At 34.3% G+C, this 25,741-nt stretch overlaps 1 protein-coding gene across 4 annotated transcripts in view; it reads left to right on the forward strand.

Annotated features, from left to right (window-relative positions):
- ROBO2 (roundabout guidance receptor 2) overlaps window positions 1-24,808 on the forward strand; it is a gene marked incomplete at its 3' end in the record, with an annotated part of 586,970 nt that extends 562,162 nt beyond the window's left edge. The window contains exons 24-29 of one of the 4 annotated variants that reach the window (XM_081235996.1): window positions 1,211-1,416; window positions 10,376-10,558; window positions 12,790-12,963; window positions 19,193-19,465; window positions 21,251-21,451; window positions 23,228-24,808. In XM_081235996.1, coding sequence (XP_081092122.1) covers window positions 1,211-1,416; window positions 10,376-10,558; window positions 12,790-12,963; window positions 19,193-19,465; window positions 21,251-21,451; window positions 23,228-23,229 — 1,039 coding nt within the window. Of the gene's footprint in view, window positions 1-1,210; window positions 1,417-10,375; window positions 10,559-12,789; window positions 12,964-19,192; window positions 19,466-21,250; window positions 21,487-23,227 lie in introns of those variants that run through there. The other 3 variants (XM_081235997.1, XM_081235998.1, XM_081235995.1) reach the window with 3 other exon arrangements.
- Between the last annotated feature and the right edge of the window lie 933 nt (window positions 24,809-25,741).

The following is a 25,741-nucleotide window of genomic DNA, read 5'->3' on the forward strand; positions in this document are numbered from 1 at the left end:
AATCTTGTTAATATTGGAGTTGGTTACAAGTTCAAGAATGCAGTTGGGAGAAGAATATTAAACAAATTCTGGAAAAATGAAATATTTTCCCCATAAATGCAAATATTAAAGAAAAATAACCTTGTATCTTTAATTCAAAAACTAACCATAAAAATGCATAAATCACCCTTAAATCCAGTGGTCTTTTAAGTATTTTGTATCAAGGCAAAAAAAAAAAAAAGACAAATGTGTCAAAACATGCTATATTTCGTCTTTAATGACAGTAACAAATAACAGACTTACTTTCCTTCAGCATTTTATGGTTTAGAAAAAACTCCTAAGTAGTCACAAAACGAGCTGGCTGGACTATAGTGTCCAGCTCTGCATTTTACTAGCCATGTTATTTGAACCTTACATTTGAACCTCCCTTTAAAAAATTCTGAAAGAGAGGTGATAATACCAGTTCTGTCTACTTCCCAAGGTTGCAATTAGAGTTATTCATTCATTGCAACTGGTTTATTTGGCACACCTCCTGTTCTAAACACAGAGTGCTGAGATGAATCTTTTCTGCCTTTGAGGTGTTTAAGACTTTGGTGACTAAGACAGATGCAAAAATATTAGCTAGAGCAAAAAGTAGCCATTCCTCCTCAGTTTAACCTAAACTCGTTAAAGTGGAAACAATCACCCAGCCTGATTCCTGGGGGATCGTGCAGGAGGAAAGTCTCGTAGGGCAGCGAATGGGCCATGGTTGGAGGGAGAAGGTGTTGGTATTAGATTTCCATGTGACATCTTTTCTTCATAAGGACCAGCAGGGGACATGGGTTACACAGGCTGAGTAGAACTTTGACACAAAACTGGGAATGTAATTGTATTCTTTTTGGACCAAAAAAAAATCAGTTTTAAATAGATATGTGTGATGAATATTCCTATTCTCCTTTGGGTGATTTATTTGCACAAAAATGCTGGGTCTGTATTCTTTTTCCTCTGTGTATTGTCCCGTAAATACCCATAGAAGAGTGTAATAGTCTATACTGTTGTTACTGTTTCGGCAAGTCATGTATACGTAGACCATTGTCTCTGCTGAAATGTAAGAAAGCATAGTAAGCTCCAGAATTAGTTAAAGGAAAGCAAGAAAACAAAATTAGTTACCACAGCAGGCTGTTTCATTCTAATTACAATTTTGTGGAATGCTAACCAGTACTTTTTTTTTTCCTTCCCTTGTGAATCCTAGGCATGTTCAAAGCAATAATCAACCTCCGCAGCCCCCGCTTCCACCATTAGGTTACATGTCCGGAGCTTTGATTTCCGATTTGGAAACAGGTGTTCCAGATGATGATGCTGATGATGAAGAGGAAGCTTTAGAAATCCCCAGGCCCCTGAGAGCACTAGAACAGACACCCGGATCCAGTACGGACAATCTAGACAGCTCTGTGACAGGTAATGGAACTGATTTAATAGGAATAAGTGACCCATTTGTAATATTAAAATGCATCGAAAGTCAAATACTTTCTTATGTAAGATTTATTCCACTCCATCTATTTCTTTAACATTTTTAATATGTTAATATTAAACACAAAATTCAAAAAGGATTTGGAAATACTTTTGCTTTGCTGCAAAAATGATAAGAAAAATTCATGAATTTTAAAAAGCTTTAAAGACATGAAAGAAAATTCAGTTATATCCAGGGCTTTCATGAAAAGTTCACTCTACTGGGGAACCAAGTCTATTACATAGAAAACCTTGACTTTTAGAAATGATATATTTTGTATATCAGGAGCAACATACAAAGTGAATGCAATCTTAAAACGCTTCTTGATATTTCACTCCGTAAAATCATTCACTGATGAAAATAAGCAACTTTTCAGAATAAGGCTCTCTAACGTGGCACAAGGTATTATTTTTAGAGTGGAGAAAATGTATAGCGAGATAAACCATACATTTATGCATTTCATATTGTTGATCCAATAATTGCTCCTCTGCCAAGAAGTAGTTATTTTTGCTGTTTACCCCTTTGACTTCCTCTGGCCTCCTTCACCAAGTGAAAGGCTGCAACTGGTATCCACCTAGGATGATCCCAGGATTGCCACCTATTTCCAAGCATTTAAATTTAGCAAATTGTATTTTAAAAAACTTAAATCCTAATGTGTACACAATGACTGTGGAGAAAAGTAAAAATTCAGTCTTTCTATTCAAGTAGTTATCCGTTCTTTGATACACACACGCAAATGCTCTTACGTGACTATAAAGACATAACTGCTACAAATGTGTTGCCCATGCACGTCCTATCCTTGAGTCTTCTCTGTATACCACCCATTTCTATATTTACCTTCATGACACTCTTCATTCTAGGAGTGCATTTTACCACAGTCCCATTTAATTCGCTTTTCCTCCAACGGCTTCTTAATTTGCACACATTTCACACTGTGTGTTACAGTTCAAAAACACTGATGGAAACTCCTTTCTGAAAGTGATGGAGAAGCATAAGTACCTACATGTTTCCTCGGCACGACTTCCCGAATTACACAATGTCATGCACGAGCCTACACTTTTCAGGGTTTCTTTTTACCTGGGGGCTGTCTGCATGCCGAGCTAATTAAGATTTAAGAACTGCAGATAAACTGCTGTGATTTGAAATCCAGATCCGACTGAAGGTGGCAGGGCAAAAGTTTAAATCTTTGAATGCAGAGAGCTAACTTATTACTGCACTATTATGTTAAGCCCCTTTGCCTGAATTTCTAGCATAATCTCCTTCAGGGTAAAATCTGCATAGTTTTGCATGTCTCACTGCTGATACTGGACTATTAGGAATGCAGTAAAAATTGCAATGATAAAAGTCAGCCAGAGCCTATGTAGTTCTTTTCTTAAATATTATAATGTCAAAGATGATAAATATATCTATAAATCAGGAGAAGGTTATTTTGAACTTTTACATGCTCACCTGTTAATAAGATGTTTCACTGTTTAATATGACTGCGGTTAAAGACAATCTGAATTTCTCCTTGTAGCTGGTATAATGTTCATTCCAAATGAAGCTTTTATTGGTAACAAAAAGTCTGTTTTCCTACTTGAATTCGGTGCTTAATTACTGCCATATATAAAAACCTCAAGGTGTTTAGGTATGCATTCTACAATGAATTTATCCTATGAATAATATCTCTCCTTAGTTAGTAAAAGAAGTTGCACTCTACACCAAAGTAGCCAAGCAGGAAATATTTTTGGGGTTTCTTTGGGGTTTTTTAGATTTACAATAACTTTGTGGGGAAGGTATGATCAAAGATTTAATTTGCTTTCTAGGGTGTAAGTGTAATTTAAAGTAAATAAAAGTTAAAAATAAAAGTAAATATAGTTTTTCAGAAAAAAGGATGTGTGTGTAGGGAGTATGTGTACAGAAGAGTGTGCGTGTCTGAAAGTATAGCCTGGGTTTGTGATTATGTGTAAGGTGTGTGTGTGTGAGTGTATGTAGGAGTGTGTATATGAGCATACGTAGGATGTTGAGTGTAGTAGAGCATGTGTGCATGTGTGTATGTGTACCTGGGGGTGGCCCTGAGATGCATGTGTGTACGGATCAAATTCTACAGAAACCAACATGCTAATGAATATTGCTCTAACGTGTTTATGTTTTCTTCAGACACTCAAGGCTAGTTTAATGGTGCTAAATGAGGTGGGCAATAAAACAGAGGCTATTTCCATTGGCTTTGTATGTTTTTAAGATGGTAAGTGCCCACGGAGAGGATTCTGATTTTTCCGCAAATTACTTTGAATTCTAAATTTGTGTGTGGTGTGAGTAAATGAGTCATCACTTTCATCTGAATTCTCTATTTTCATTTTCATGAAACTAATGACCATTTTTTTATGTAATAGAACTAACAGTTACGTACCAGTCCTTGAAACTCTAAAGCCAACCAGAACAAAAGCCCAGTGATAACACAAAGATGGGCTAATAAGGCTGTATATAAAATTATTTAGAATTTTACTTCTGAAATATGTTGCATTCCAACAGCTGCCACATTAAGGAATATAAGCAGTTAACAAGGTACAGAGCCTATTTTTGTAAAGAAATAAGTATATTATTTTCAAATGTTTTCTGAACAACTAAGTAATTTATGAGGGACTTTAAATTTGTTGAAATAATGCTTCATGAATGGAAAAGGCCAAGAAGAAAGGAAAATATCAGTAATTCTATAACCCATGACCTCAGTGTCTTAGTCTGGTTGGGTAGTTATAACAAAATATCACAGACTAGGTGGCTTAAACAACAAACAGTGGAAAGCTGGCAGGTCCAAGATCAAGGTGTGGGCAGATTGGGTTTCTGGTGAGAGCCCTCTTCTTGGCTTACAGGAAGCCATCTTCTCACTGTGTCTTCACATGGCAGAGAAGGAGGCAAGCTCTCTGATCTCTTTTTATAAGGTCCCTAATCCCACCCTCATGACCTCATCCTCATGACCTCATCTAAACCTGATTACCTCCCAAAAGCTCCACCTCAAAATACCATAACGTTATGGGTTAGAGCTTCAGCATATGAATTTTAGGGGGATGTCAACATTCAGTCCATAACATTCAGGTGTGGAAAATGTATTTGAAAATCTGTTATTTATTGATTTCCACAACAAATATTTATTGAAAGTCTATTCCTTCCAACCACTTGGCTAGGAATTTAGATTTGGTAATAATAGTAATAATAATAACAGCAACAACAACTTGCACATATATAGCCCTTAGTACACCCAAGGCACTCTTCTAAACAGTTGCCTGTTTTTTGTATGAGTGGCTTAGTGAGCTAAGAATGTTTCTTACATTTTTAAAGGGCTGTAAGAAAACAAGAAACAAACAAAAAGAAAAAATAAATGACAGACAGCAAAGCCTAAACTATTTAGTATATGGCACTTTGCAGGAGAAGTTTGCTGATCCCTGTTCTAAGATTTTAACATGTATTAACTCATTTAATTGTCACAACCCTATTTTTATTCTCATTTTATAGATAAGGAAATTGAGGCACAGAGGGGTTTAAAGACTTTCTTTAAGATCTCCCACCTGATAAGTCGCAGAAGAATGTTCAAAATCAATCAGCCTTACTCCAAAGACCAGTTATCATGATCCCTGCTCTGGAAATGTTCAACTGTTTTCTCATCTTTGGATTTAGCATATTTAAGAGGAAAATGATTTCCTGGTCTGTTCTTCTCTCTCCCTTTCTGTGCATGTGCATGTATACATATATGAATAAATATATATTTATACAAATACAACACATTATTTTATCTCTGGAAACATTCATTTTTACCCCTTATACACTTAATCAAGATCAAAAATATTAAATTTTTAGATGTAACTTTTATTATTTGTTTTTCTCATATTTCATTCTGTATTCAGTTATAATGACTCATGCCAACAAAATTCAACTCTCATAGGGAGTCACATTTTTATAATTTTATTTTAATTTATACTTACAGTTTAAACCTACTTAGTTGTAATAAAGTACAAAAAATGTTCTGATTACAGCACATCACACTCTTTTTTGTCTAGAAAGTAAACATACAGGATTGTTTCAGTCTTCAGGAATATGCTTGTAATATTTCTTTCTAAATGGCAAACCCACCACTTTTGGGTAACAGGTTGGGGGAAACCTTTAATACTTTTTTCTTTGACTTCCATGGTGGGAGTCAAAGGTGAGTGTTTCCTGGATTTAATGACTCCAGCACAGGAAAAAAAAAAAAAAAAACAGAAGGCAATAGGAGAGAGGGCAGGAGAAAAATATCCTGAACATGGAGCCAAGGTTCTAACTGCGTCAGTGATCACAAATAGTAAGACTGAGAGTGAGTGCTGTTAAATGAAACAAATAAAAGTTTCCTTGACTGCTGAACCCCACATAAATACCCTGGTTGAAAGGAAATCAGGGCTCTATATTTTCTGTATTTTATGTCTTTGGAGGTTTTTGCTGGAAGTCCCAAAGCAGATTATTTTGAAAACAATAAAACCTGGCAGCCTCACCACCTTACTTGACCACACAGCTTTTAAAGAATTGGCCACTTAAAAGCATGACCTGATGCCTTACTTTTGTTGTAAAAATTTAAGGAAAATATTTTTGTAATAGGGAAATTTCAGAGGTAATGCTAAAAATCACTAAATAATTTTCTTAGACATTCTCCACAGCTCTGATTTATTTAAAAAGAAATTAAATACACACTTCAAAATTTAACAGATAAACATGGAATATCATATATTCAATTTTTATCTGGGTAGAACAAATTAGCTGGTGTCATAGGTCGCAAGGAAGAGATTTTTTTAATTTCTTATTTTGCTTTCCCTTTTATATTACACATTCCTTTCTCTCTGAGGAATGTAGGTGAATTGTTGTGTATGCAATATGTTTGAGTGAAAGAACTTCTAAATATTAGAAATGTTTTTCTACATCTAGGCAGAGGTCAATATTTGGATTGATTTGTCCAAAGGCACTCAGAGCTGAAGATTTTGTTTAACAGATAGTTGACAGATTGCACTTAATAGGAAGAGTTCCTGGATTAAATATTGGCTGAAAAAATGGGGGACAGCCAGTTTTTGTATCTCATAAAAATGGTAATGCAACAATTAGCAGGGTCATATTATAAAGCATACACTTTACTCTAGCTTAATGGGTCTAAGGGTGAGCATCTATCAGCAAGGAAGGATTTAGCATAAAATGACATGTAAATGAATTGATGACTGATCATAAATTAATTTTAGTGCTGAAGACATAATAGAGATACAGCAAGATGCCACTTTATCATTGTATTTTACTGCTCAGTACCATTTTGCAACAGCTTAATGTCCTATCTGCAGTTCTTCCTTAACAGCTTGAATACATTTGAGATTCTTTTTGGCCTTTCAGCAATTTTTAAACCTGAGAAATTTGGAAAGATGGAAGATGCAAACACAAATAAATCTGGCTATGTTACACAAATTCATTTTTCATTAAATGTTTAAATATGTATTGATTATGTTTGTGTCTATAACATGACAAATTGGTTTGGATTGCTTGTAATTTGTGAAGAATCTCTACCTTCGCTGTTTTACCTAGTTTTCATTTCAACTTTTGTGGTTATGTTTACATTTATGAAAGAAAGCCAGTTATCAAAAAAAATGGCTTACTTTCTAATTGATGAATCACTGTTTTTCTTTTCTTATAATCATTGTCTTTTTTTGGTAATAGTTTACATAAATCTTCAGATAACCTTTGATGTTTAAAAATAAAGAAAAAGAAAGAATGGTAGCCACAGAGAGGTGAAATCAGTAATCATTAAATAAATTTTAACAATTTTACACTATGGAAGAAATTTAATATATGTTATATACTTTTTTACTCATGGTGTATTGCCAATTTGCCTTAAAAATATTTCCCACAAATGTAGCCATTCCATATATCATAAGTACTCCATATCTCAAATAGAGAGAATGGGTTGTCAAATATAAAGACAAAGGAACAAAGAGGGAAAGAAAATTTTTTTCCTTCTGTTTGTTTCCTTCTTGCCCTCCATTTTGAAGGCAAACTCAACTATATTAAGCTGAGGGCACTTGCCCCTCTTTAGTTTGTTGTGATGAGGTTTCCTGTTGCCCATTATGGGCAAATCACTATGGCACACATCTCTTCAACTTGAAGTCATCTATCTAGTTTCTTTGCTCTTACAGAGAGTGGTGAAAAAGAATATATTTCTGTATTGACCAACACCCACTTGAAGCCATGTCATTCATCCATGCTACCCTGTCTTCCCAGGGAAGGGAAAAAAAGCATCAGGGAAAACTTCATGAATAACTGGAATTTCTGAGTAATAGTAAGGAGCATTAACGATTGAGATAAAGTCAGAGCAAAGACCCAAAGGCCGGAAAATAGTTGATTTGTTTAGGAATTGGCAAATCTGTATGTGGAAATCCTCATATGAAGGACTAGTTACATCACTGCTTTCCCCATTGTCCAAGTAATCAACAAGAGTTGACTTACCTTATATTCCTTAGTTAATAAAGTTTCTGGGAGTTATTATGAGTATGTTCTTTCTGTAACTAAAGTAAGGCCATTGCTAGGAAATTACACATGGAATAGAATCCCATGCAGAATTTATACTGAATAATGAAAATATCGAAGGCATTTAATTCATTACCCCAATGTTCATTGAATTTTTACTGGGAAATGTCCCTGTATATGAGGTATTAAAATGAATAATAAATAGTTCCTAATCTCCAGAGTTCCACTGTCTGGAAGAGAAAACATATATGCAACAAACACTAGTTTGTAGAGATATGATATGCTACCGTATGCATACTATTTGAAAAACACAAGAGGTAGAGAAACTGATTCTCTCTAAGACAGGGTTGAAGATGAAATGGAGTCAGGGTGATAAAAGAGATGATATTGATTTGGACTTTGAAGTTAGGCACTGGGCAATAGAGTTAGTAACAATCTAGAGGTGTGTCAAAGGAATGAGAGGCCATGGGACTGAACTGGCTATTAGAGGGAATGGGACTGGAAAGGTAGGCTGGGCTAGATATTGAAGAACCTCAAATACCTCAGTCAGTGTTTAAATATATTGGCAAACTAGGTAAGGCTTTGAATGGAAAGACCGAGTTATGTGATAAATGTTCCAGAAAAAGTAATTCATATGACAAGGAGGAAGATAGAAGGGACCAGAAGGAAATCAGTTAGGAGGAGCTTAGGAATGAAACTGGAGATGTAGAAAAGGAGATGCTTGTTTGGAGAGTGATTTTCAAATAGTCGGCACAGATTTATTTGCAGATTTCAGCAGACATTTAGAAATACAGAAAACAGGACATGGGACCAAAACTGAGCTTTCCCATGTTTCCAAAGTATCCTCAGTTCTAGGGTTTCATATTCTTTTGTGATCACTGGCTGAATCACTTTGATTTTTTCTTATCTACTGTAGCATTATATTGCAAAGCTGATTGCATCATTTCTCCTCCTTTGGGCTGTTGGTCCTTGACTTGTGATTATTAACTCAGAAATGGTTCTCTCAGAGGAGGCTCAGTTGCTGGTGTTATCTTGGCTTCCTTGCAGTGGCCTGTGTCAAGGGAATTTGTTTGGAAAGTAAAAAGTGTATCTCCATGCTTTTGGCAAACAGAATCAAAACTCTTTCTTTTTCTGCTACACTTAACACCCTTTTAACTTCTCTGATCCTTCAAACCCCTCCAGTGTCTGTTCTCTATGTCTTGAAAGTGCATAAACCCGTGTTATTGTATCCTGGTCCCTGAACTAAAAGTACAAACACTTTATCATGGCAACACTTCTAACTCTACTGCTGTCTCTTAAATATTGGAGTAAAGGGGGAAGAAAATCTATGGCACTTAACTTTAGCCTCTTTTATGTGTTTGTTTTATTTTGGAATATTAAATTAGCTTCCTATAAATACTTTGTGCTTCTCTTTTTAAAAATTTGGGGTAAGCAACTCTTGGCATTTTTATTGTGTCATACACTAACGGTACAACAACCTAAATAAATACTGTAATGTTAATTGTTTTAAGTAATAGATAGTCTCAGTGTGCTTTGGTCTAAGAAAAAAAGGATAAAAGTGTAAATGACTTGCTAAAAATTAAGAATAAGCATTATTTCTCAGTAGCATTGTATTTTGCAGTTCTTTACACATAAAGCTGTGATACTTTTCCTCTATTGCCATGTTGCACTTTGCAGAAAAATCCATGTTAATGTCAGTGGTATTCTTTATAATGATTAATTTTCTAAAATAAAGATTAGTATTAAAGAGAAAACTGGAGGTCTTAAAGTAATTGAAAAACAAAGAAATCATACTAAGCTTTGAAAAAATAGAACTTTTCAAAGCTAAATATTTTGTTATATTCTAAGTCTATTTGCTCTGGTATTATTTAAACATTTTTGATTATTAGTGTTTGTTATTTCCTGAGTAATTAAATTTTTATTTTAAATTATTGAAATAATTCTAGCCCTTCTGCAGTATTTGAGTGTAGATTTCATGAAAATTATCACTAGTCTGCATTAAATTCAAAATATATTCACTATTTGTTCAACTGAGTTCTTGATAAGTTGAATTAAACACACTATAATTTATTTCAGTAAAAATGTTTTTCTCTGAAGTCTAGGCCTTAAAATATACATAGCAATTCTCTTTTAGAAAATAATAGTGTAACAATTTAAACAATGTAAGAATGGAATCATACAGAACATGTTTTGTTCATGTGTTGAAAACAGATACATGTCTTAAATGAGCTTAATTCTTCTGCACTAGAACTGTTTAAAACATGGATGATGCTTGCACATGGCTAAAGAAGTCTTTACCTCAAGGAAGAGTGAGGAGTGAAGGCTCTTGTTCATTAGTATAGTTATGTACAAGCAGATGAGCTATCCAATATATACAACTCACTAGACGACTACATTTGTTTTTAGGTTCAATGGTAAATGGATGGGGCTCTGCATCTGATGAGGATCGTAACTTTTCTAGTCATAGATCTAGTGTAGGTAGCTCCTCAGATGGCTCCATCTTTGCCAGCGGCAGTTTTGCACAAGCACTGGTGGCAGCAGCAGATAAAGCTGGTTTTAGGCTGGATGGAACCAGCCTTACAAGAACAGGTTGGTAGACTGAGTCAACACTCTTTGCATGAGAGAATCTTGTCCTTGGACACTGAGCTATTTATCTTCTGTTCTTTCTCTTCAGTAAGTCTGACTGCAGGGTTTTCTTTAATATGCATGAACACAGTTTGGATGCTCAGTTATCAGACAGAACTCTCTTCTGATGCTCCCTTTGCAGAGCCAAGAATAGGCTTCTACTCACCACCTTCCATCCTTTGTTCCCCTTTCCCTTCATGGCTCCGCTGATTAATTGGAATATGCTTCCTTCTTATACTACAGCAAAGCTGCAGCTCAGATTGCCATTAAATTTTCAATAACTCACACTTTGCAAAATTCTCACACAATCAATAATGTACCCAGTGATTAAAATTATTCAGCTTTTATCTCCATTACTTTCCTTTGCCCCATTTCTTTCTGCAAATGCATTTTCTGGAAAGGCTTTCTCAGCATGGGGTGAATGGGTCTGAGGCTGTCAGTCTAACAGTTCAAATGGCTGATGGTCTTATTAGTTAAGATTTTAATCCAATAATTTATTATTTGTTTTAAAGGATGCTAATTAAAAATACACCCACTGCATTTGCAAGTTAAATAAAATGATGACTACTTGTGTATTGCTCTTTATCACAATCTAATTTTGGTTTCTGAAATTAATAAATAATAATAATATAAAAGACCAAATATGTAATTTTTCACATTTCTGCTCATTAACTCAAAAATAAATATGGGATTCACTCTATTAATAGATCAGTAATTTTGTAATCATTTGTTTTACTGAGCAAAATAACTTTGGCATGATCATGTTACATGACTATGTGTACTTCTTAAATGCACATAGAAGAAACTTCTGATATATGAATTAAACTGAGTTGCCTTACAAAACAAACTAATGAAACTCTAAATACATTTTAGAAATCTTAATAGTATTCAAATAGTAAAGAAAAATAAATGACTTTGCCCTTCACTAAACTCTCCAGTTATAAAAATGAGTCTTGGAAGTTTTCTTTTAATTATACCATCATATAATGTTATACTATTTCTTTTGAGTATGCACTAGGTATCTTCAAAGTAAAGAAGATTTTCCAAGCATTGCAGAGGTTTATTTTTCATATAGCATCTGAACTAAAATATGTTGTAATATAATGGTTATTTGAATTTTCTTGCTTTCTAAGGCATAAGTCAGAAACTTTATGTTGCCTGAGTGCTTTTTGTGGCATAGTTATAAGCAGAACAGTGAGAAAGTTCAAGGAAACTAATAAATTAGAAGGCACAAGTACATTTCTTGCATGTATGCTAATAGCTAATAAAGCATTAAGCAATATCATGTAACATTGACTTAAAATGTAACTATATACAGTAATTTTGAATGAAATGAAAACATGCAATAAAGAATAAATACATGTACATAAATCAACCCTCTCATACCATAATAAACATGTTAGTAAAATTGTAAGATATTGAAAATTTATTAGCTTACCTTTTGCCAGAATATATTTCCGTGTATATGTACACTAAACTACAAGAAAAGGACATAGCACATTTCATTTTTCAATGAGAATTTGGAGTCTGCTCAAATACAATACTATTCATCAGAAAACACCTATTGCACTTTGGATATACAAGGTGATTTTAATCTACTATCTATCCTATACTATACACTAGTGTTATTGAGTTTCTGCTAAGAGAGGTAGAATTCATCATGTATGTATATGGGTGGTAAGGTCAATTAAATATATGTATCTGAGCAGACCTTTCATGTAAAATTTCAAATGTAATTACTACAGGACATTTTTCTGTGCTCAAAGAGAGTTTGTAAGATTCCAAGGGTGAAATTTGATTAAACAGATAAGACAGTACATAATTCACTTTAGAAATAGCTTCTTTAATTTTAAGGAGTAAAAGCTGCATGAATTTGCCTATATCTATGAAAATGTTAGTAAGATTGTCAAGGTTAAATCAAAATATAATCAAGGAATATTGAGTTTTTGGTTAGTGGTTTTGTTTCATATTCATTTGTTTAAGTTTTTTCAGTGGGTAGTATATTGTTTATAAAAATCAGACAAACTAACTGCAGCAGGGCAGATTTTTTTTCTATGGAGATGCACTAGTATTTTGAATCTTCAAATGTCATCTCCAGGAAGGTTTAGAGACTAGTCTTAGAGCAGAAATACAAGACAGAATCAAGGTCTTATAATAACATTCTCTATACCTCATTCCCTTTGTTTACGTTTTAGGCAAAGCCTTTACCTCCTCTCAAAGACCTCGACCAACCAGCCCATTTTCTACTGACAGTAACACCAGTGCAGCCATGAGTCAAAATCAGAGGCCTCGGCCCACTAAAAAACACAAGGGAGGGCGAGTGGACCCACAACCAGCATTGCCTCACCGAAGGGAAGGAATGACAGATGGTAGGTTTGTTTCCTTCTCTCGTCTCCTAACTGAAAAGACATGCTCTGTGCAATCATTAACTTAGATTAAAGAAGCTATGGTATATTAGGCATTGCCTTGTTATATAACCAGGCTGAACACCTGGCAATGTGGTCTTGTTTCAATAAAACACCTTCTTTTTTTTTTTAACAATCTGGAATTATTTCTACATTATCCAGCCCCAAGAAATACAGGCCATACTTCTTTGCAATGTTGATTTTTCTGCTGTTCTGGCATTTTCCATTAGTGCCTTTTAGTGAACATTCCTTTTTAAGATTAAGGAAGAAAGCATAAGTAGCATTGCAGTTGCCATGTTGTTGGATCATTTTTGAAATTGAATTAAGATATCTTAGATGGTATTTCACTTTTGAAAAAGACTGTGTAGTGATTTCCAATTTAGTAATTTTTTAGTTTCATAATTCCAGGGCTAAAAATATGCAATAGATCATCTGGTTGATGGATCAGTAAACTTTTTCTGAAAAGTCCAGATAGTAAATATTTTTGGCTTTAGCGAGCCAAACAGTGTCTGTCAAGACTACTCAACACTACTCAATTGTAGTGTCTGTGAAGCTACAGAAAAAATGTACGTGAATGGGTGTGACTGATTTCTTATAAAACTTTATTGACAAAACAGGCAATGGCTTAATTTGGCCCATGGGCCATAGCTTGCTGATTTATTTCAGTTCTTGTATTTATGTATAACATCCGGTCTTTGAGTATTTGTTTAAATACTGTTAGTTTCAGGAAACAAAGTATTATTGGATGATATCCTTGCTCAATAATGAGTAGTTCATCAGCTCTATATTCAACTTAATTCTCATATGTTTAAATATAGGACTAAAAGTATTTATCCTGAAGTTTTATCCTCAGGAATATGTAAGATAATATATGTAAAAAGCCCAATATAATGTCAGACCCAAAGGTAAATTTCTTCCCCCTTCTCTGCACTGTCTCCTGCAAGCACACACACTTTCCTGAGGTAGTACCACTAAACATCAAAAAGATGAACCTAGCCAAGCTGCACATTAGAACCATCTGGGAACTCTTAAAATATACCCTGGAGATTCTGATGTAATTGTTCTGGGGTGAAAACCAGTCACGAGTATTTTTAAAGCTCCATGGGAGAATCTAATGTGCAGTCAGCTTTGAGAAGCTATAACTGAGTTCTGTGCACTCAACTCAGTCTCTTAGACTTATCATTATAGGACAGAATGAGGCTTAGTTGGAAAAGAAGTATTTGTTCTTTATTGGTTTGGGGGTAGGTCCTTAGCTGGCAGCCACCATTGTGCTTTCCCCTGTCATTTTATAATGCTAAGAAGATTTTAAAAGCCAAAATAACTTGGTCTAAAAGCCTTCAGGTTTACTTATCTTTCCTGCTTACTTTGTCCCCATTGGAAAGTGTTTCTATGGAATGCAAGGGTAAGGGTACAATCAAAATTTTGATTCTCTATAAGTGGATATCCTGTGGTGAGCAAAAGTGCTTATTACCTCCTTTCTGCCTCAGATGATCTAAAGATTAGTTGAGCACTTGAAGCATTGATCTTTTTCCCTCTAAATAAAAAGGACTACTCTCACTGATATTCTAGTTACAAATCTCAGCATTAATAATTTCGTGTAATTTTCCTGATATGAATATCATGGAGAGAGGAAAAAATCCAGGGACAATATGGGTTTTTTGTGGCTTTTCCAAAATGTTTGAAGATCATGTCCAGAATATGTGGAAGATATAAAAATATAAATCAGCAAAATAGAGAGCTCTTTTCTTTCTTCCTAAAACACTTTCCTTGCAAGCTTTCTTCAGGATGTCTAGTTAAAACAAGCTACCTCCTAGTTTAAAGCATGATCAATATATTGCTTGTATTTCTAAAAAACAAATAGGTTCCTAACATTTCAAATTTACTGGCATTCCAAAAAATGTTATGGATTAGGTGCTATTAGTAGATACATTTTGGAAGTGGTGATATTGCAAAGCAAATTTTGGCTCACATATCTTTCCAAGTGTTTGATCCAAAGACATATTAGTTATGACACAATGACATTTATTTTGGATAACATTCTACAGACTATCCTTAAGGATTTTGTTATTTTACCACAGATGTATATGTCGTAGCTTTTGTATGGTATGAATCCATGCATCAGTAATAAATTTATAATATTTGTATATAAAATCAAACTGTTCTTTTGAGGAAGGTTGCTATTTAGTAGCTCTTAATGTATAGACATTTTAGCATAAAATTTTTGCATTATAGATTTTAGAACAGTGTTTTATGAGTACATTAATCAGAGTAATTATTGCTAGCTGCTATACCAAACAGCTTCTATCCCCTCAGTGCCTTAGCACATTAAGCATTATTTCTCATGGACACAGTGATTTATAAAAGTCAGGTGACTCTCCTCTAAGTTGTAGTGTAAAGATGTATGCTTCTTAAATATTGAGACACCATTATTTCCAAGATGGGACCTTGATGGTTTCTGAGTGAGGGGAAGACAGAACGTAGGTGATTATTTGAGAGGTTCTATGGCTAGTCCTGAAAGTGGTACATGCCTCCTTCATTGGCAAGAACTCTGTCACATGGCATCAAACTAACTACTAGAGTGGGAAAGTAATCTTCCCTTGTGGCCAATAGAGGAACTGGGAGTGGTAAGCAACCTCAGTCTCTGTCTCAAAGACTATGCAAAAACTCACACACATGTTAAGGAATATTCTTCTCCCTTGGATAAAGTCTCACCTAAGCAGGCATTGTTCAGTTCAAATCATCTATTGCATTTGCACAAGCCAAAGAATATCCTTTAAAGCAAATATATTGAGCAATGCTAAACAAAGGAGGCAGAGAGGTAGTGCTCTATCTGTCAGCCATTTTTCCCATCTCCTTCCAGCCTGTCCTCCCCTCACACTACTGTCTATTCAGAGAAAGGGCTCTTTTCCAGCTCTACCATGGACTAGCTTTGACCACTGAGCAAATTTCTTTATTCATTTATCTACTCATTCAAATATTTATTAAGCTCATACCAAATGACAGGCACAATGGGAACCGTACAGACAAAATTCCCTGCCCTCCAGTAGCTTACATTCTAGTGAGAGAAAATAGATAAAGACCAACATAAATATATAAGTGAAAAATAAAAGTATACAAGATGGTTGTAAGTGTCATAGAGAAAAAAAAAACATAGGAAAGAAGTTGAGAAATATAGAAGTGGGGGGAGTTTTAAACTAGATTGCTCAGGGAAGGACTTAACCAAGATGATGACATTTGAGAAAAGACTGGAAGATTACAAGGGAAAGAGCAATGATGATATCTGAGGAAAAGTCATTCCAGGAAATGAGAACAGCAAGTGGAATCCTGAAATATTTGATAAAAAGGAAGAGGAGCAGTGTGACTGAAGCAGAGAGAGCAAAAAAATAGACTGTGAAGTCAGACAAGTAAGTGAGGACCAGCGTTCTGTAGGACCTTTAAGTTTCTATAAGGACATTGGCTCTTTACTTTGAGTGGGAAACCACTGATGGTATTCACGTGTGTGTGTGTGTGTGTGTGCATGTCTGTGTGTTTAAGGCAGAGGAGTAACAGGATTTTCCTTCTATTTTTATTAAAAAACAAGTCATTCTAGATGTTAGGTTGAGATAGACTGAATGTGCTTCTATGTGGGATCACAGAAACCACATGGGAAATTGTGGAAGTAATGTAGATAATAGATGCTAGAGGTTCATGTCAAGCTAGAATCAGTGGAAGCAATGAGAAATGTTGAATTCTGAGTATAGTTTGGAGGCAGAGCCCACAGGGTTTGTTAATAAAATTAATAAAGGCTGTAAAGCAGGGAAGCCAAAAATTACTCCAAAGTTATGGTCAACGTGTAGTAATTGAGATGAGGAACACTAGGGAGGAAGTATAGTTTGTGGAGGAAAATCTAGAGCTCGGATTTCATGTGTGAAATTTGAGATACTTTCTAAACATCAAAGCTGAGCTCTCCAGTATGGATTTAGTTAGATGAGTCTGGAGTTCATGGAAGGAGAGACCCAGGCTGGAGATACTTAATTTCTTTATGCCTTTTCTTCTTACTTAAAAAAAAGAGTATAATAATGGCACATATATCATTGAACTGTTGTGTGCCTGACAATAGAAAATCCTCTGTAGGCCAGCCAGAGACTCTTTAGTGAATTGATTTAGTTGAAATGAATCAGCAGAGAAATGAATAATAAATTTAATTTAAGTAAACATATTTGATTACATACTTTTATTTTTTTCCACAGCCATTCTTAATCTCATCTTTTTTCCAATTTGTTTATTTCAATGTACTTTCAATGTTCTTTCTTCTTAGACTATACAAACTCCAAGGATATTACCTAATTACATAGTCATATAATTTCAGGTTAAATTAAATAGTAATCAGAATTTTAGCTAGCATAAGCAGATGCCATTTTGGCCATTTGAAAAATTAAGCTGCTCTGATGGAGAATAAAAATCGGTGACAAGATATGTTATTTTAGAAGCAAAAATAATAATTTTCCCCCAACTGGCAGTCTTAAGTCCAATTACTCAAATGAAATAATTAATTTACATTTATAATAATACAAACTGAAGGGAGTCAGTGTTGAATATAAAGAAAATACCAAAACTCATTGGTGGATTATTCAACAAACAGTTTTCTCAGTATTGGATTAGCTCTTCATTTTGGAAGAAATGTTCCAATTGCAACTTTATTCTCCCAGATAGAAAACCTGTTCCCTTCAATAATTAGTAATTCGTAATCTAACAAGAGGACATACATAAGAACTGGAAATGTTGCTCCAATGTGGGAACTCCCGAAGCAGATATGGCGGAGATTTTCATTGTTGGTTCAATGGAGGATGGTATTATTTTGTTCATAAAAGAGAGTATGAAGCTTCTTAATAAAGTCTTTAAAAGGAGCAACTTAGCCTTCCTTAAAGAAATTATGTTTTGTACACAAGAAATTTATACTTTCCCCTTTTAAATTTCATGAACAATATTATTAGAAACAAGTGCATCACTACTAAAATGGCATGGGAAATAATTACCTATGTTATATACAGTATCCTCTATTAATGATATAAGTATGTATATTGTCCACGATATTTGATCTTTGTGAACAAATAACATAATTACTGATACTTTAAGGATGAACAAAGCAGTTTGCAACAGGATTCCAGAAAAATGAGAAGAAAATAATCCAAAAGAATGTGAGAATGTTTAGAAGCTTTCAAAATCTTCCATAGAGTAATTTCAGGACTAGTATAATAGTATAAATTATATAATAGAACTATAATATTTAAAGAAATATGAAAGAAGGGACTATGATTTCACAACTAAAGACATTCAAAATATAAAAGTATCATGGAAGGAAAAGCTAGTAAAAGAAAAATGAAAAATTAGCTGAGTATTTGAACTTTTAATTTTTTCATACCTGATATTTAATGTAAAGAGCTTTTATGAAAAATTATCTATTCCACTACATCTCAAATTTTCATGATGCATTGTCTGCTCTAGCACCATGAAGCATATTCTATCTAAACTCTGAACATTGGTTATTACTTATTAAAATTAATCCATTGGAAGATTATAATATATTAGTTGTAACTCATTAGCTAACTCATGAAATGAACAGCCAGAATTGGTTGTCAGGCAGAATGTTAATTGCATTTAATAAATGTTAGCTTAACCCTTTGACTGTTGCTAAATGTGCCACGCACACGGATAAGAGCAGTCATATGCTGTATATGATATGGCATACAGTTCTTAATTTCCCAAGGGCAACATTTCCTATGGAGATTGGCAGGGCAGCTTTTATTATTCCCAGGGACTTTTATTAACACAGCTGCTAGGATTTCTATTCACTTTGTGTCTTGGTATTTCTACTTTGGGGAGGTGGCAGTGGACAATGGATTAAAGATGGAGAAAAACCATAAACTGCTCTTTACACCTTGAGCATCAGCCTCAATGTGCAATTGAAAACACTCTCTATGTACAATAGTCGGATAAAGCCAGTTGATTTTATTTCAAAGACACTGTGGTTAAAAGATAGCAAAGAGATCAATAATGTGCATTTTAGATATAAATAACTGACCTTTTCCTCCCCCAAATTCATTTCGCATAGGTGATACCTTTAGGAGGGCAAGGGTTTTTTCTTCATCTTGAATTAAAACCTGTACTTTTCATTACATTTTAGTCCATTCTAAACATTATTCAAAATTTTTAGATCTTCCACCACCACCAGATCCCCCTCCCGGTCAGGGTTTAAGGCAGCCAATAGGCCCGAGCCAGCATGCTGGTAACGTGGAAAACTCAACAGAGAGAAAAGGAAGCTCTCTGGAGAGACAGCAAGCATCCAACTTAGAAGACACAAAGAGCTCTTTGGATTGTCCAGCTAAAACATCCCTAGAGTGGCAGCGACAAACCCAGGAATGGATAAACTCCACAGAACGCCAAGAAGACATACGGAAAGCCCTCCACAAACAAGGTGTTGGACCAGGTGTGTTCTGCACAGTCCCAAGAAAGTGTGGACTTTTACCTTTTTTTTTTCTACCAGGTATCTTGGAAATGCCAGTTGTTTAAGGACATCTGAAATGCGTTTGCTTTAAATCACTAATTGAAGTTGGAATTCCGCAGCAGAGATCACGAGCACACCCCTTAAGGCTGAGTCAGTTCAGTGAGGGTTGCTCCTCAAGTTTACCTCTGCATAGGGTCTTTGAGCTCAAAGGACCTCCAGGCTTCATCTGCAGTGCTCAAGAGACCATTTGATTTTTTTTTGTTTCTTTTGCCTTTTAATGTTTGTATTGAGTCCTTTTAGACCACTAAATTTCATCTTTAGTGTCAGTTGAATCTCTGCCTTCAACCGTTTGTTCATTTTGACTGAAGTAACTAGTCATTTTGAGAGGAAAACTCGCTTCAGTCAAATAGGTAAATTAATGGAAATAACAAAGTTGCAAATAAATAGGCAATCACAAAATTCTCATATTAAAAAAGGTTAAACTGGAGCCTGCACTTGCTCCAAAGGATTAAATTTAGTTGATAACACTTCAATGAGAAATGTTTTTGTTTATAACTCAAACTTCCTGGAAATGTCACAAAATAAGTTTCATGGTTTGTGGTTGGATGTTTTTTGGTAGGGGGATGTTGAGCCACTTATAGAAATGGATTTTCTAGAACATCTCTTCTTATGTCAGGATTCATTGAGTATTAAATCATACACACACACACACACACAATTGAAAGAGTTTCCTTACACATTCTTTTATTCATTCGGACTCAGTCTTTTCTGGATATGTCCTCTACTCATGCATTTTCAATAATTATATTTTGTCACAACTTGGTGCTTAAGGTTTTAGAAGATACAGTTATAAAAAAGCCAAAAGATGATAATATTAGTATCTAGATTTAGTGGAACATTTAGGATGCTTACACATTTAGGTTGTGAGAGAAAAATCACGTGACCCTTGTCATTAAAGACTATCTAAAAAGAGAAATACTAAATTCAGTCAGCATTTTTTCTAGTCATCTAATCGCAGTAATAATAACCCATACCTAGAAAGAAAGAAAAAACAGAGAGGTGGAGAGAAAGAGAGGGGGGTAAAAAAGAAAGAAGAAAGAAAGCAAAAAAAGAGAGAAAGAAAAAAGTTATTTCAGTGTAAGTATTTAGTAATGCACATCATGAATTATTTTTAGAGAGATGGTACATAAAAAGAATATGGACATTATTTATTAAAATGAATGAGTTTCTCTTTTTCTTTTAAGGAAATACACAGCTTTTCAAATAATGTATTTCTATCTAAAGAAGCAAGAGAAATTTTAAAAGCTTTGTTTATTACACTGATATATACTTCTTTATCTAAGTTGATTGAGAAAATGTTGCCATAATTTAAACTAAAACAAAAATGATGTTCCTTCCTTCTTAATGAAAAAAGTAAATTGCAGCCTCTTTGGACCCAGAAATTATTCTCAGAAATGCTTTAGTTAAACAATATGATTATTGTATGCAAATATCTTTTAAACTGAGTTTAAATTTTGCAAATAATATATATCATTAGATACTTATCCCAAGATCTCTTTTAATTTAATCCTGCCTCAGTTCCTATTGTCAGAAATGTTGCTTGAACATAGAAATTCCTTTACTATTTGGGCCTTATTAATCTCTTATTTTTAATTTTACTGAAGAGTGGAATCATAAAATAGCCTAGCTTGAGCTTAGTATTTAAAGTTAAGTTTGTTCTGCCTCCACATTGCTGTTCAACTCAACCTTTTGTGTTTCTTTTTTCAGAGGAGACCTTGGTGCCCTACAGCAAGCCCAGTTTCCCATCTCCAGGGGGTCACAGCTCATCAGGAACGGCTTCTTCTAAGGGATCCACTGGACCTAGGAAAGCTGAGGCACTGAGGGGAAGCCACCAGCGCAATGCCAGCGACCTTCTTGACATAGGATATATGGGCTCAAATAGTCAAGGACAGTTTACAGGTGAATTATGTAAGTGCTTTAGGACGTTTAAAAGGCTATGGTGATTCAGAAAGATGACTGGGTTAATAATGTAAGGGAGAAAAAAGTTTTCCTTGATCCTCTTAGGATCTCTGACTGGGTCTGAAAGCCAAACTGATGAGATAGATTAACAGGAAAAAAAGCATACAAATTTTATTGAATTTTTACATGAACATGGAGCCTTCACAAGAGAATGAAGACTCAAAGTGACCAGAGCAGGAAACTTTTCAATCCTTTAGACAAAGAAACAATAAATGCGTTTAAATTTGGTAAGACAGAGAGGTTTGGGCTAGGGGTAGTAAATGGTGGAGAGGTAACTGAGAATATAAGGATTAGTCTAACAAGGTTTGTTTGTACAGATTTCTCAGCCCCAACTTCCCCATCTCTGATGACAAGATTATCTTCCTCCTGGTACTACAGGGTGGGTACCTGTCACATAGGAATTTTTATGATCCTTCAGGGAAGAATGAGGTGGGAGCGGTCACAGTGACCGCTCTGTTTCTGCTGTTTTTTTTTTTTTTTCAAACTCCTTCACCTTAAGGTATTCAATATGCCAAGGTACCACATTTTGGGGTAGCATGTCCTGAACCCCTACAATGACATTGCCACAATAAACAAATTTCAAAATTATAGAAAGCTTGCTTTACTATGAGAAAAAAAATCATGATTTTGAGTAGGTTTGGTTATAATGAAGACCATTGCTATTTACATCAGTCAAATAAACATTTTTCTCTTTTGTTTGAATTATTCTGTGCAAAAATTGCATAATTTAGGCAATTAATTTTAATACTTACAAATTAATTAAATATAGTTCTTGTAGTTTTCTTTGCCTTTTCTTTCTTATTTAATAAGGAAATGTTGGCCCTTTGGTAGTTTTAAAGAACCTCCTTGGGAATTCCTCATTCCTTAGTTGCTCTTCATTTATTTATTTTTTTAAATTTAGGCAGTCAACTTTGAAAGGTTGATCTTTGATTTTTGTTAATTTTAATACTTGAATTATAATAACATAAATAAAATTTCTCTTTTGATAAAGAGCTATCATTGGTAGTTAATATAACTAAACTACTTTCCAAGTATAAAATACTAGAGAAAGGTAGGATGTCACAGTATGTCACACACAGTAAAAAACATTGAACTCTTTGTGTTAATTTCACCATGAAAGTTACCAATTTCACTATCCAATGTCAGAATTATACTTGCTGAATATTTTCAACTGCTTCCGTGAATTCAGTTTACCTGAAGGAATAGCCCTGAATTCCAACCTTGTCAACTTTTACTGGTTATGTGAGAAGAGAAAGTAAACTACCTTCTTAATTTCTCTACTTCCTTATCTAAAAAATTGTATTACTCTTATGCTCACATCACAGACTGGGGGATGCCATGAGATAATGAAAGTGAAAGTACTTCAAAACTAAATTTCTTTATGAATGGAAGTTATCATTACTGTTGTCTATTAATAATCTGATTAAGATAGGCTTATAATTTTTCATTTGATTCAGGACTACTTGGATTTTTGTTTAACTATTATATTGGAGTAATTATAGACTCATAAGAAGTGCAAAAATGATCTCAGATTTTGTCTCCAAATTTTACAGTGTTTTTTTTCTTTCACTTTCCATCAGTATAATTTTTTAAATTCGCAACCTCACAAAATCCAAGATGTTATCTTCATCTATTATCTGTTTGCTTTGCTTTTTGTTATGCTGATCAAGGTAAAGAATACTTTAAACGTAAACTTATTTCTGATTTTTTTAAATCTCTTTCTAGAGTAACTGAGAGGAGACATGCAAAGCTGCTCTGAAGGACCATCAGGTCTGAACTCATGGAAGTGATGACACTAAACAGTGCAATGAACAATTTCTATTTATGTACTATTAAAAGAACTGTAAATGCAATGTAAAGACACACAGCCACACATATCCCACAGATATTTTACTTGTGTTCTTCTCTTAAGTACACCACCCACCTTAACTCTTTCTTGTCAGGAGTATATAAGAAAAGAAAGAAAACAAAGCTCGCCCTCCAGGAAGAAAAGGATTTTCCTCTGTATATAATTTCTTTCGTGCATTGCTATGCAAGCTCACTCTTTTTAGCTCTGTTCATATTATCGTCTGTTCTTATTGGTCTGTTGTACTATATGTGAATTAATAGGCTGTGGTGCCATATATTAACTTTTAATTGTGTAACTTTTATGTTTAAATTTTGCACTGCAATTTTATTTGGTGATAAGCACAAATCTCTACTCCTCGTGACATGAAGAAAAAGACTGAATGTGAAGGGAGTTTCTGTACTGTAAGCTAGGTTGGATAATGCTGGTTGTAACCAATCATGTTAGGGGGTTTTCAGTTGGGGTGTAGAAATAGGAAAGATGCAAAGGAACAGTGGTGTTGGCGAAGTCTTCTTGGAACATCAGCGACTGAGTCAATAAAAAAAAAGCAGAAAGGTGGCTTTTACTATTGACAAAAGCAGGGGTCAAAAGAAGGAAGTTGAAGTCTTAAGACTGAATAGGCATTAAAAAATACAGGTAGCAATGATGTACTAAACTTGCTTAAAAAAAAAGAAATTAAAGTTATATTTAGAATCAGCTTTACCTGTCACTGTAATTGACCCATCTGAGAACTACAACAAGCAAAAGGAAATTAAGGTATTTCACAAGAGCTGTATTTATATTACAGTTTTTCTAAAAAAGCATTTTCTGAATTACCATAACTAATCTCTCCAACTCATTAAGTCAGAATATAATATGAAGTTCCCCAAGGAAACAAACAAAATGAACTCTAGAGTATCTAGCGAATAGTTAAAGAGGCAATTTATTATTAGGACATACTCGAGCTGCTTCCAAATACAAAAACTCTATTGCAATATCTTGTTTCATCTTTCTAATACATGTACAGTAAACACTAGAGGATAGAGCTGCATCACTTAAATTCATGATTTTTTTAAAAATAATGCAGTCTATATACAATTTTGTGTTTTATTTGATTAAGAAGTGAAGTTATGCCACCAAATATATAGCCAAATTGTAAGTGCTTAAAAAGCAGTGCTCAGAGTATGTTCAGTTCACAGTAAGTAGAGTTATTTGAATAAATATTTTATGGTACATTCTCAAAAATTGGCTACCAACTAAAATATGTTTGACCCATTTTGAATGAGTAAATCGAAAAGAAAAATTTTAAAGAAGAAAAATGCATGTTTATACACTTTTTAAATAAACCAAACCTCGTAAGTGGACATTAATAACAGTGTCCTGCCTCATTTGTTTACACGACTTTGAGAACAAGAAGTTCCTGAACATCAGTCAGGTATCATCCAATTGAATATGACTTTGAAATATATGTTAGCTACTGTACATGTATAGTCAATCAGTCAAGTAGAAGAGAACGTTCCTGAATTTCCCAAACTTTCCTGAAATCCCCACTTGTGACATTTTTCCATGTGCTGCCTACACAATTGTAAATTCTATTTCTAGTTATACTTTCTCATGTTTTTCCTATGATGTGTTCAGTAGTTGGTACTATGAAAAATATTCAATGTAATGATTAGGATCAGTTCTAAAATATGGGGCCAGTTTGAATGACAGTTCATACTCAGTGCATTATTGGCTCAGTCACCAATTGTGTCATATTATTATAGCAAAGGAAGGACATAGTTAAATGTTTCCATCTTTTTTATTCCCCGAGACTGCATCAACACAGGCAAGAGTAGAGGAACATAATATTCTTTATGGGACCAACATCTTCTTGGTCCCATGTAGTTCATTTCTTCATAGAAGAGAAAAGAAATTCTGAGACCCACTTACTAATCCCTTTATCAACTTTCCACCATCAGTGCCTGAATTTTAATGCAGTTTGATTTCTCTGGGACAGAGAGACTGGGGAAGATGAGAAGTTTCTGTGAAGAATGAATACATACTTATTCACAGCTCTAAGATGTGAGGAATTCAATTCTTTCTTTATGCAGTTCCCTACTTCACCTCTTTCTATTTAAAAGCAAAGTTTTGTTTGTTTTTCTTTCCTCTTTATGCTCCTCTATAACCCAGTTTAGACTAAAACTTTAATTCATTATGCATAGTACACATAAACTTTTATCCCTGGTAACTGGCAGGTGTATGTGACTAATAAACTAAGACTTCAAAAACAGAGTATGTGTATGCAGGTCACTTCTGGAGTAATGCAGAGCAGAGCATCGTACCTTCCTGATTGTCTTCAGTGCATAAAAATTAACTGTTTTGGTTAGATTATATCAGGCCTTATGGTTACTTGGAATGTTCTTTTACAATAG

Source organism: Mesoplodon bidens (assembly GCF_964165515.1).
Source record: "Mesoplodon bidens genome assembly, chromosome: 5".
In the NCBI taxonomy this organism is placed as follows: domain Eukaryota; kingdom Metazoa; phylum Chordata; class Mammalia; order Artiodactyla; family Ziphiidae; genus Mesoplodon; species Mesoplodon bidens.